This window comes from Leucoraja erinacea, chromosome 9 (assembly GCF_028641065.1).
Source record: "Leucoraja erinacea ecotype New England chromosome 9, Leri_hhj_1, whole genome shotgun sequence".
Lineage (NCBI taxonomy): Eukaryota > Metazoa > Chordata > Chondrichthyes > Rajiformes > Rajidae > Leucoraja > Leucoraja erinaceus.
Genome location: NC_073385.1, coordinates 30,930,493 through 30,944,122, shown reverse-complemented (window position 1 = coordinate 30,944,122; position 13,630 = coordinate 30,930,493). Strand labels below are relative to the sequence as shown.

Genomic DNA, 13,630 nt, shown 5'->3' with positions numbered 1-13,630 from the left:
CAAGATCGCTAACCAATCCTTCCTCATTACACAATACCCAGTCTAGGATGGCCTGTCCTCTAGTCGGTTCTTCTACATATTGGTTTAAAAAGCCATCCCATATACATTCCAGGAAATCCTCCTCAGCACTGCTACCAATTTGGTTGGCCCAATCTATATGTAGATTAAAGTCACCCATGATAACTGCTGTACCTTTGCTACGCGCGTCCCTAATTTCCTGCTTGATGCTATCCCCAACCTCCCTACTGCTGTATGGTGGTCTGTATACAACTCCAACAAACGTTTTCTGCCCTTGGTTATTTTGCAGTTCTACCCATACCGATTCTACAGCATCCAAGCTAATATCTCTCCTTGCTATTTCATGAATCTCCTCTTTAACCAGCAATGCCACCCCACCTCTCTTCCTTTCTGTCTATCCTTGCTGAATATCGTAAACCCCTGCATGTTTAGCTCCCAGCCATGGTCACCCTGGAGCCATGTCTTCGTGATACCAACTATATCATATTCCTTAACTACTAACTGCACATTCAATTCATCCACCTTATTACGAATGCTCCTCGAATTTAGGCACAAAGCTTTCAGGTTTGTTTTTCTTATCTCCCTTCTACCCTTTGCTCCTTTTATGTCCCTCTGTCTGCCTATATTGGTTCGCATCCCCCTGCCCTGTTAGTTTAAACGTGACCTTTCCTCCACTCTCTTTCCCATTAACTGCACGCATACGCTTCCACGTTGTTGACTCCACCCCCCACTGTTTAGTTTAAACCCACCCGTGTAGCAGGAGTTATAATAGTTGTGTCTCCAGGTCTCCATTTAATTATTTAAACCATTCCATATCCTTGGATATTTGGGTTACTCGTCACCAAAATAGCACATATTACAAGTCCATCATTCTCACGGAACATTTTGGCGATTACAAACCCACTTCCGCTGCTCACTGGTGCAACTGACAAAAAATATATATTGCAGAGAATCTAGCAGTGGAGTGATTTATGTGCTCATTGAGGATGGTTGCAACTGATGCCTCATTAAACACGCTTAGCTCGCGGAAGACCAATTGAAAACAGCATCTAGAGCCATTATTGCAAATAGAATCACAGGCATTATTTCTCTGTTTAGGAGCCTGTAGTTTAGCACAGCAGGCAATGTCATCAAAATGTATCATTTGACTTTGTAAACATTCCCATTGTAATAACCAGTTTGATTGTAGCATATATTGTGATGGGGTTTTAGGATATTTCCTAACACTACTGCAGTTGACTTTAGCACTTAAATACTGTTATCATTAGAACGAAATTGCCTGACATATGCATATTAGATCTACATACGCATTGAATTCTAATTATTTCCATATAAATATCATGACAATGATTCATGGAAGCATTATATTCCTGTTATTTCCAGACTTTTATGTGCAGACTAGTCTAAGTGGGACTCTTTAGGTCCCATGTTCACACGGGAGGGCTGGTCCCCCAACTCAATATTCCACCTCTCCACCAATTCTAATATTGCTGTCCAGTGGGGGGCGGGGGCTTTCTGGAGCACTAGTATGGGTGTTGTGGGCCGAAGGGACTGGTTTCCAGAGGGCTAATATGGACATTGTGGGCCAAATTGATTATTTGCAGGCCATTCAGGCCTGGTGGGCTGGCAGCTCAGACACTCAGGCCTAGTGGGTTGGCACCCCAGTCATTCAGGCCTGGTGGGCTGGCAGCTCAGAAACTGCCAGAAATTCTGCCCAAACAGGTGCGACACTGTGAGAGAGAAGGGGGAGAGGGTGGAGAATCGATTTTAGACATTTTTCATCTTTTTCTGCAGATCACAGCAATGAAGGAGGAAAGTCTATCCTGGCCTGGATCTCACAGGGAGCAAATGAAGGGAAAGAAAAAAAATATTGGGGCGAGGTTTAATACTTGCAGGGGGATACTTACTGATGGGCCGAAGTGACCTGGGCTAGTACAGGCTTGATAATAAATAATGAAGGGGCTTCTTAAAAAAAATTGGAGTCAACTTCTCATCCCAAAGTGCACATTTTCTGGACATTTTTCCTGCAAAGCCTGGGGCACGGGCTTGCCCCAAGGACACAAAAGTTCCCCTCCAAGGGGGAATCACAGGCTACTTCCGGGGCCAAAAGGGACTTAGCCCATTGCGTCTAAAAGGGACCTTGTCGGCCGAATTAGTGGTTTCAGGCAGGCCAAACAACTAATTTCATTTCATTTCCAATTGCATTGCCGTTTCAAGCACAGGGCAGGCTAAGCCAAACAGCTGATTGAATTTTCACTTCATTTCCATTGCCATTGCACTTTCAAGCACAGGGCAGGCTCAAGCCAAACAGCTGCCAGCCCACCAGTCCTGAATGATTGAGCTGCCTGCCCAAGAATCCATTCGGCCCACAAGGTCCATACTCCATGATTGCATTTTCACTTCATTTCCATTGCCATTGCACTTTCAAGCACCGGGCAGGCTCAAGCCAAACAGCTGATTGCATTTTCACTTCAGTTCCATTGCCATTGCAGTTTCAAGCACATGACAGGCTCAAGCCGTACAGCTCATTGCATTTTAACTTAATTTCCATTATCATTGCAGTTTCAAACACAGGGCAGGCACAAGCCAAACAGCTCATTGCATTTTCACTTCATTTCCATTGCCATTGCAGTTTCAAGCACAGGGCAGGCCCAAGCCAAACAACTCATTGCATTTTCACTTCATTTCCATTGCCATTGCAGTTTCAAGCACACGGCAGGCCAAACAACTCATTTCATTTTCATTAAGGGCTAACAAATCATTTATTCAAGTACTTTGCATACTCACAATGTTCTGTAGTTTCCCAGCTCAGACAGAGAGTCGTGACCTCTCCCTCGCCATCTTGCAGACAGACTGAGCCACACCCACATTCTGGGTTTTATAGTCCCTCCCCCCTCCCACCAGAAGGGGTGTAGCCTTCATGGCAGTGATTGACAGGAGAGAGAATCTCCAGATTTTTTAAACACTAATAAGTCCTTTAATTTTCATCAATGGGAAAAATCCTCAGGGCCTGCGCAGCGGAGGAGGACTCTGAGTAAGATAGCCAAAAAATCACAGCCATATGTGATAGTTTTTTTTTCTAAAATCAAAGCACAGTGCAAACAGGAAGTGGTCAAGATAAGACTTTTAATTATATAGATAAATAAACAGTCAACAGCAATTCTGCATCCTGTTTAGAATTGCAATTAATTGGCTCCATTGCAAATCAAATTGTTGCTTCAAGAGAGTAAAGAATTGGAGAAGAATAAAGGTAGTCACTTTTGTATTATGTCAATTTCCATTACATGATTTATTACATGACCGGAATCTATTTTTAATTTTGATGGATTATAAATGCAGGTTGATTTACATAATTGATATATTAACAAAGACCCAAATATTATAAGAGACCCCAGCTCAATCAGGCTGACCTCGGGTGATGTCTTTGTGGAGTTTGCACGTTCTCCCTGTGAACTTGTAGTTTTTCTCCAGGTGCTCCAGTTTCCTGCCACATTCCAGAGGCATGTGGGTTTGTAAGTTAATTGATCTCTGTAATTTTCCCCATGTGCGTAGGGTGGATGAGGAAGTGGGATAACTTAGAACTAGTGTGATGGTTGCCATGTTCTCGGTGGGCTGAATGGGCTGTTTCTATGCTGTATATAAACTAAACTAAACAAATAAGTGGGCAACGGCATCCACTGCTGATTGGAAAAGCATGAATTAGCTCCCTTGGAAGACTAATTGATGCTTCAAGACAGTAAAGAATGGAAAAAGGATAAAGTTAGCTTCCTATGTATCATGTCATCTTCTTGATTTATTACATGAGAGTGAAATCTATTTGTAATTCTGATGGATTGTAATTGCAGATTGACAGAGATTGATTTATTACAAAATATTAGGCGTTCTTTCAATGTGTTATAATATGTCCTCAAGGGGCATTTAACCTTCAATGATTAAATCTCCACAGTATTTGTGATAATTTCAAACAATAGGGAACACATTAATATTGCATTTTTCCTATGGGTAATTGATACAGTCTACAGAACTATTGATAGCTTGGGCTTCATAGAAGCTTATTATTGAATGAATTGTCCTTGCTTCTGCTACTCCACTTCCATGGTCACCAAAGTATATATCAATGAATTATTTGGTAAATATTTTGCCTTAATTTCATCTGTTTGTTTCAAATGAAAACATGTTCTAACACAGCTATTTTCTATCCTTTTTCAGTTAGAAGCTGGCTCGAGAAAATCAAAAATAAAGTAAGTGGCTGAGGATTTTTATATGGGCAGAGGATATATTCTGTGTGTTGAGTCAGTACTGAGGGGCACAATGCTTCATTATTCTTTATATAAATCTGTGTTGTTGAAATTTGTCTATTTGTGTGTACAGCCTTACAACTTTTAATATTACTTAATGCACTTCTGCTGGGATGCTTATGCCCCAAGTTGCTCTACTGTGCTTGCTGCCCAGTTGGTGGTTAGCTTCACACTCTTCAACATGGCAAAATGTTAGGTAAAGTTTGCAGAAGGGATGTTCTATACATATTTCTAGTTTCCGTATTCAATTGTCTCACCTTTCCGGGAGCGTCACATTTGATGTATCGTGAGCCCGGATTAATTAGTAATCTCACGGAGAAGAATCCTCTGGGGAAGAATATGCTAGGATTTCAACATTCGTTTGGGAACAACTTTAACTCTGAAACTAGCTATAAAAGGGATGAGGGTGTAACATGGCAGGCAAAGAGTGACATAGATATGTGATAAAATACCACATAAATCACAAATACAAACATTACATTTGCAAATGAAATCTCCTTGGGGAACATGATCCATCTGTGGCCATCTAAAGAAATTAGGGATGATTTTAGGTTGGAGAAAAAAAAGATTTATAAAGTTGCACAAATGGAAGAATTTTAGAGACGAACGAATAAAGAATTAAAATATTGACAAAGAGGGAAAAAATAGAAAGTGAGAATCTATTGAAGGTGGATGGGAAGGTAGAAAAGAGTAGCATGTCAACATTGGCTCTTTAGAAGCACTGATGGGGAATTAATTATGGGCAATAATGAAAAAGCAGCATGTTAAACAAATATTTTGTATATGTTGTCACGGAAGAAGGCACTAAAAACAAACCGCAAATATTAGGAGAAAAAGAATAAAGAATTTAAAACAATTAATGTCACTATGGAAAACAAAGAACATAGAACATTATATCATAGGAACAGGCCTTTGGCTGACAATGTATACTGAACATGATGCCAAGATAAACTAATCTTATCTGCCTGCATACGATCTCTCCGCTTTCTGCATATCCAGGTGTCTATCTAAAAGCCTCTTAAATGCCGCTATCGTTCCTGCCTCCATCACAGCCCCTGGCAGGGCGTTCCAGGCACCCCCATATTCTGTGTAAAAAATTCTGTCCCACACATCTTTAAAGATAGAGAAAACGTACAAACTCCGTACAGATCGCACCAGTAGTCAGGATAGAACCTGGTTCCCTGGTGGTGTAAGGCAGCAGCTCTGTGCTGCCCCTAAACTCCTTTAAACTTTGCCCCTCTCACCTCAAAGCTCTGTCCTCTAGTCCTTGACATATCCACACTGGGGAAAAAGGTTCTGACTGTTTACCCTATCCGTGCCTTTCATAATTTTATACACTTCCATCAGATCTCTCTTCTACCTCCAGTGTTCCAGAGAAAACAATCTAATCTGTCCAACCTCTCCTCAGAACTAGCAACTGCCCTGGAATAATAGCCTGCATCCGTCAGTTCTAAAGGAAGAAATTGTCTTGACATTGTCTTCTCCAGATTCTCAGAAGTATCCAGCAAGTTGTAAAGCAGCAAATGCGATCCTACTATTCCGGAGGGAAAGAAGAAAGGATGAACTCCATGACAGTGAACCTAATATTGGTTGTCAGAAAAATGTTACAATCCATTGTTAAGGAAGTGTTTGCAGGAGACATTTGTGATTGAGGGTAACATATTAACATGGATAAATAACGAGTCACAAAGAAAAATAAAATTAGGGTTAAATTAATATTTTTTGACATGTGCAGCCATAGAGACTGGTACTGGAACTGTTTACAATGTATATTAGAAATGGTGCATACACAAAATGACTGAAGAAGATCCTCACCCAAAACATCACATATCCCTGTTCTCCAGAGATGCTGCCTGACTCGCTGAGTTACTCCATTACTTTGCGTCTTATTTTGACTAAAAAGTAAGTTGTGAGGACATAAAAGCTGTGGAATTAAACTCATTTTTAATGTGCAGACTGCTTTGCGTGAGGTTTTAACCTGCTACTGACTTTGCTGTTAAAATCCAGTCTGGTGCAAAACTGGACCACGTACATCACTCAGACATGGCTAATGTTTCTTTTGCATTGTTCACACGAAGAATGACATCATCAATCCTCATCTCTGTCTTAATGACAGAGATTTGAGCATTATATGCATCCAAAGATCTTTGTTTTCAGTATGATTAAACCAAGGAGCACAGAGTGAATGAAAAAGTCTCCTCGGGGACATTGATATAGAGCTGCATGCACCTGCCTCCTTCAGATTTGAGCTCTCTGCAAATCTCACATACTACTGCAGCAGTGCACCACAGAGATGCTTACTGAGATCTCCGCAGAGCTGTGAGCTCATAGCTCACTGTGGCTTGGCGCACTCAGGAGATTAGGACTCGATCTTTTCAATTGAATGGTGGGGGGGGGGTGAGAGAGTTGCATAGCGAGAGTGTGACCAAACACACTGAAGACCTGCCCTACCCTCTCCTGCAGTTTCCTCACCCGTTGCAGTCCTTTACGTTGCCGTGGTTGCCACGGAGTATTCTTTAGAGACCCATTTCCCATGATTTTCAACGACGAGACACAGCTGCAACACAGGCTGAAGTAATCTCCTGTGCAGATTAGATTTTTAGTGGCAAAATTAAGGTGTATGCTAAACTAACCATTTTTTAAAGATAATTTTCCCATTTGACTTTTTTTCGGAGGACCTCCCCAAGTGGATATTATTACTTTCCAGCACCTGTTTAGCACTGCAAACTGGGATCGTGATGAAATTATAGAGTAATACAACATGAAGACAGGCACTTCTGCCCATTGAGTCCGTACTGACCATCATTTACGCTAATCTTACTTTTTTTTTAAATTTCCACATTTTGATCAACTTCTCCCAGACTGCATCCACTCACTCACACATTAAAAGTAATCCTTCATGATTAATTCACGATTAGAGGTAATCACAGTGGCATGGGTGGTAGAAGAGACTAGTTTGCTCCTTATCTCGAGTGCTGTCTGTACGGAGTTAGCACTTTTCCCCTGTGACAGCACGGTGATCCCGGTGCTCAGGTTTCCTCCCACATCCCAAAGACGTGCGTGTCTGTAGGTTAATTGGCTTCTTTAAAGTTGCCCAAGTGTGTAGAGAGTGGTTGTGTAAGTGGAAATCGTTTGAGGGGATCTGCTTTGTCAGCAAGAATAAGAATACAATTCTTTAAAAAGTGTGTTACTATTAAATAGGAAAGAAATATACCAGGAGAAATAATTGAGCACAATAGGCCTACACCATCTGAAGTTTAAAAGAAGGAGACCAGGGAAATCAAAACCCAGAGGACATAGGTTTAATGTAAGAGGGGCAACCTTTTCACACAGAGGGTGGTGGCTTTGTGGAACGAGGTGGTAGTTGAAGCAGGTACTTTTACCACATTTAAAAGACACTTGGACAGGTACATGGATAGTAAAGGTTTAGATGGATTATGGGCCAATTGCAGGCAAATGGGACAAGCTTAGATGAGACATCTTGGTTGGCATGGACAAGATAGGTCGAAGGGCCTCTTTCCATGCTGTTCTGATTCTAAGGAGATGATCTCAATGAAACACAGTTCTGCGGGGGGGCTTGACAGGATAGGTGTTGTAAAATGTTTTTGTTATTGACGAGTCTGTAACTGTGGCCATGGTCTCAGAACAAGGGTTGGGCCACTTAAAAATAAGATTAGGAGCAGTATCCTCTTGCATACCTTTGGAATTACAGATACCCGAGTGTGCGATGTTGTAATTAAATATGGGCAAGGCTAAGACAGAGTTATCTGGTCAACAGAGAGTTTTGCAGATTTGGCAGCACCATTTGAGGAGACCAGACCAACCTTGAACTTATCAAATAATATTGTGATCTCAATGGCCATTTGCTTGTTTCTGCTTTTATCTCATGCATTCAACATTATTTCTACCACAGAATAAGTGCAAATCTGTTTTGTTTGTGAGATTGTGGCACAGCTAGTAGAGCCACTGCCTCACAGCACCAGAGACCAGGGTGCGATCTCGGCTGATGACTGTGAAGTTTGTACATTCTCTCTGTGACCATGTGGGTTTCCTCCAGGTGGTCCAGTTTCCACCCACATCACAAAGATGAGTGGGTTTATAGTTTAAGTGGCCTCTATAAATTGCCCCTTGTGTGAAAGGAGTGGATGTGAAAGTGGGATAACATGGATGTAGTGTGAAAAGTACACAAGGTGCTGGAGTAACTCAGCGGGTCAGACAGCATCTCTGAAAACATGGATAGTTGACGTTTTGGGTCACGACACTTCTTCAGACTGACCCGCTGAGTTACACCAGCACTTTGTGTTCTTTCGTAAAAACCAACATCTGCAGTTCCTTGTTTCTACATGGAACTAGTGTGACCAGGTGATTGATGGTCAGCGTGGACTTGGTGAGCTGGAAGGGCCTGTTTCCATACTGTATCATTTAATCAATAAATCAATCAAATGACATTGTATGGCTTTCATAGACACTGAATGGTTATTTGTATAAATTTGATGAATTCATGCAATTTCAGAAAATATCGCTATCTGAGATTAAACCGCCGATGAAGTTGTCACTAATATTTATCACATATGTTTTGCAGGCAGGATATATGTCTGGGATGTTAATGCCTGTTGCAGTTGGTGTGGCTGGAGCCCTCTTTATCCTAGGGGCTCTCTATAGTCTTAAGGTGATGAATCGAAAGAGGAAAAACGTATTTAAAAGGCGTGAAACCAAGGTAAAGGCAAGGGATTGATGGGAGAAAAACTACAATGCATACTAACCTACATTGTGTAACAGTACAGATTTCTCCTTAAAGGGCCTGTCCCACTGTACGAGGTAATTCAAGAGCTCTCCCGAGTTTAAAAAAAAAATCAAACTCGTGGTAAGCACTTAGAATGTACGTAGCGGGTACGTCGGAGCTCGGGAAGTCTCTTAGCGGCTCGTAACGCTAACGGCAGGTACTCGGGAAACGTGGTAAGCTCGTGAAGACTTGTGAAGATTTTACATGTTGAAAAAGGTCCACGAGAGCCCCGAGTACCTACGAGTGGCTATTGCCGTAATTCTCCGAGTTCGAATCAGGGGAAACTCGGGAGAACTCTTGAATTAGGTCGTACAGTGGGACAGCCCCTTTAGTCTTCTTGGATTTGAGTTCCAACACATTATTATTTGGATCACTCAAACAGGTCCTTCGGCTCAACTTGTCCATGCTGACAAAGATGCCCCATTTAGGTTAGTCCCATTTTCCCCTGTTTGACCCATATCCCTCTGAACCTTTCCTAGCCATGTACCTGTTCAAATGTATTTTGAATGCTATTATATATACAGTACCTGCCTCAACTTCCTCCTCTGGCAACTTGTGAGTGACAAAGTTGCCTCAAGTTCCTATTAAATCCAGCCCCTCTCACAAATCTATGTCACCTCGTTCTTGGTTCCCCTACCCTGGGCAAAATACTGTGCATTCACCCTGTTCATTCCCGTCATTTCCATTTTTAAAACATTATTGGTTTAATCTAATTCCTCATAACTCATTCCTTACATAAGCAGATCAAGCACCAAACAAATGCGTCCAGTATGGATCTAAGTGAAATTCCCATTTTACCTATTTTGTTTTGTCCTTCAGGAATTTTTATATTTCAAACTCAAATACAGGATAGAGAGACATTTTATTCTCCCAGTGGAGTCTGTCATCTTATGTGTTCAGTTTTAAGAATTTTAATATTAAGAAGATACTTTCAATGGTTTACAAAAAAATCACAGTTTTGGAGTAACTTGGCAGGTCAGGCAGCAACTCTGGAGAACATGAATTGGTGACTTCGAGTCAGGATCTTTCATCAGGCTTCTACAAAAAAAAGATACAAAAGACTTGAATGACTCAGCGGGTCAAGCAGTAGAAAGAACATGGATAGGTTACGTTTCAATGGTTTTGTATTTATTTTTAAGCTATAAATACAAAACGTTAAAGACAATATTTAAGTCTCCATCTCACTGGCTGACGTACTCTTTATTCTCACCTTGCACAATTTGATACCACAGTCTGCACAATTGCATTACCACCTCTGTAGCTCATGTGCCATGGAATATCGCACATCACCTGTCATGCTTTCTTGATCAGCTCCTTTGCCCGCTGCTTATCCAGTTCTCTGCTGGATCTGTTCACGTTAACAACTGATCTATCAGTTCATTCAATTCTAGCTGGTCAGGACAGGGAGAGCCTGGTCAGCTGTGGAGGGCCAATCTCCCAGGCAATGGTCTCAGCCAGTGGTGCACTCAGATCTTTTGTCCCAAAATCCTTCATCACTGGCCAACCGTAACTGCATGCTTCCTGTAAAAGCTGTGATGGTTTTTTTTTTTTAAAGTTCTTACACGTCTCTTTTTTCTTCTGTGCAACATTATTTCTCATGGTCCAGATGACCCGAAACATTCCCTCCATAGATGCTAACTGACCCGCTAAGTTCCTCCAGCACTTTGTTTTTTTCTGCAAATATAATTGGCACTCTGAATCTGTGAGAATTTCTGGGACCTCTGAGCGTGTTTGGAACCCCTGCAGTTTCCAGAAGTATATGAAATTATGAAGTATATGAAAGTATTAAGTATATGAAAGTATTGTAGACAGTCAGAAATGTTTTCCTAGGGTGTTAATGTCATAGGCTAGACGGCACAGCTTTAAAGTGAGCGGGCATGTGAAAAGTGAAAAGGAGAGGTTTTTTTTACGCAGTGAGTGGTGGGTGCCTGGAACGTGTTGCCAGGGATGGTGGTGGAGGCAGATATGATACAGATGTTTAAAAGGCTTTCAGATAGGCTCATGGATATGCAGTGCATGGAGGGATATCAGATCATCTACCGGCAGAGGAGATTAATTTAACTTGGCGTCATATTTGACCCACAGTGTATGTGTCAAATATGCTGCCATGCTAAACTAATCTCTTCTGCCTTCGCTTGATCCATATCCCTCCATTCATTCTGTATCCACGTGCCTATCCAATAGCCTCTTAAATGTCACTATTAAATCTGCCTCCACTTCCACCCCAGCAGTGCGTGCGAGGTACTGTGTAAAAAAAAAACTTGCCCCGCATATCTCTTTTAAACTTTGCCCCACTCACCTTAAAACTGTGCCCTCAAATCTTTGTCTACAATATTTAGGCCTCTCATCATTTTATGTACTTTATTCAGCTCTCCTCTCAACCTCCGATGCTCCAGAGAGATCCAAGTCTGTCCAAGCTCCCCTTTCATCCAGGCAGCGCTTTCTAGGTAAATGTCCTCTGCACCCTCTCCAAAGCCTCCACATCCTTCCTGTAATGGGGTGACCTGAATCACAGAGCTAACAAAACCGATTGACTGAGAGAAATATAGAAACAGCGTAACTTCAGCAGGACGGACAGCATTTCCAGACTGACCGACACTGACCGACCGACGACTCATCTCATTGATTTTCATGGGATCGTACCGTATGAAAATGAAAATTAGCCGATAATTCCCTAGTTCACTCCAAACATCAGGCAAATCTCATCTTATTCCCCCTGCATTCCCATCAGATTCTAACACCGTAGGTGCAATTTGCAGTGGCCAATTAACCTAATAACCTGCACATGTTTGGTTTTGTGGGAGGAAACTGGAGCACCTGATAGAAACACTGGCAATTGCAGGGAGAGCATGAAATCTCCACACAGACGGCACCAGAGGTCAGCATTGAACCTGGTTGGCTGAAACTGTGAGACAGCACCTCTAACGGCTTGTGCCAATTCCATGAAATGCTACGTTAACCATCAGTCTTATCAAATGCGAATACCGTACAAATATAGTAATTCAAATTCTTGTGTCTTTGTTTGAAATTGCAGCCAAGAGATTTCACCAGCATGCAAGACCGTGTGATGCTGTTGGCTGACAGTTCCGAAGATGAGTTTTAATTACGTAGTGAATCTTTGATGTAAAGCAACTACACGAAGCTGCATCGGAATTTAAGGTGCAGAATGACACTGCTACATGCTACTAGCTTTCTGTTCCAAGTGTTTATTCTTTAAATGTCGAAAAATGATTAAGGTTGGCAAAATTATCTGTGATATTCTGTAAAGCCTTGTTTATTCGATATTTGTTTCACACGAGAGCCTCGTTTTGAGTTCAGTATAAATTTATTCTGCATAATTGAAAGAACAAATGTAAAGTGCTGATGTTGCAATATCTAATAATTGCTTGGTTGCTGTAATTTTGAAACTGCAGTTTTTATATTTTGTTACCAAAATTCATGTTTTTGGAGCCCGTGTAACTGATGCCAAGACTCTAAGGCCTGAGCTGTAGGGAGGGGTTGGGCAGGTTAAGACTTTATTCCTAGGTCGAGAGGTGATCGTTTCGAAGGATATAACATCATGGGGGGAATAGTTCGGGTGAATACACAGTCTTTTACCTAGCGTAGGGTAATCAAGAACTAAAGGACATAGGTTTAAGGTGACAGGGGCAAGGTTTAATAGGAACCTGAGGGGGCGACCTTTTCACCCAGAGGGTGGTGGGTATATGGAACGAGCTGCCAAGGAGATCGTTGAGGCAGGTACAATAACAACATTTAAAAGACATTGGACAGGTTCGTGAATCAGAAAGGTTTAGAGCTATTATGGGCCAAATGTGGACAAATGTGACTATTTAACCATATAACCATATGACAATTACAGCACGGAAACAGGCCATCTCGGCCCTACAAGTCCATGCCGAACAAATTTTGTTCCCCTTAGTCCCACCTGCCTGCACTCGTACCATAACCCTCCATTCCCTTCTCATCCATATGCCTATCCAATTTATTTTTAAATGATACCAATGAACCTGCCTCCACCACTTCCACTGGGAGCTCATTCCACACCGCCACCACTCTCTGCGTAAAGAAGTTTCCCCTCATATTACTCCTAAACTTCTGTCCCTTAATTCTGAAGTTATGTCCTCTTGTTTGAATCTTCCCTATTCTAGGAGGGGGCAGGTGGGTTATCTTGGTCGGCATGGACAAGTTAGGCCAAATTTGTCTGTTTCCTTGCTGTCACGCTCTATGACTTTAAGCCTAGTAATTTACCCTCAATAGGTAGAAAACTATGAAGTCTTGCAAATGCTCTGTACTTTATCTCACAAACTGGTTCCATTGTAAACAGGAGAATGAATATGAGAGGCAGAGAACAATGTGCTGAAGGGTTGTTGCATTGAAGCTGTTGACCAGAGATGGATTTCTAAGCATTCCTTACTTTAAACAGTCTTTATCAAGTAGGTCATGAATTTGTAACAATTTTAAATATTCCTTTTTCTCTGCATGATAAAATCTATGAGAAAGGCTGCAGATTCCGTGAGTTGCTACAATTGGC

General features: G+C 41.7%; 1 protein-coding gene across 1 annotated transcript in view; it reads left to right on the top strand.

Moving 5' to 3' along the window:
- The window catches only part of LOC129700200 (armadillo-like helical domain-containing protein 4), a 94,611-nt gene extending 81,681 nt beyond the window's left edge, over positions 1–12,930 (top strand). Inside the window, exons 7-9 of the mRNA XM_055640483.1 lie at positions 4,228–4,259; positions 8,899–9,033; positions 12,134–12,930. Of these exons, the coding sequence (XP_055496458.1) occupies positions 4,228–4,259; positions 8,899–9,033; positions 12,134–12,202 (236 nt within the window). The 3' untranslated portion in view covers positions 12,203–12,930. The remainder of the gene's footprint in view (positions 1–4,227; positions 4,260–8,898; positions 9,034–12,133) is intronic.
- The last annotated feature ends 700 nt before the right edge of the window (positions 12,931–13,630 follow it).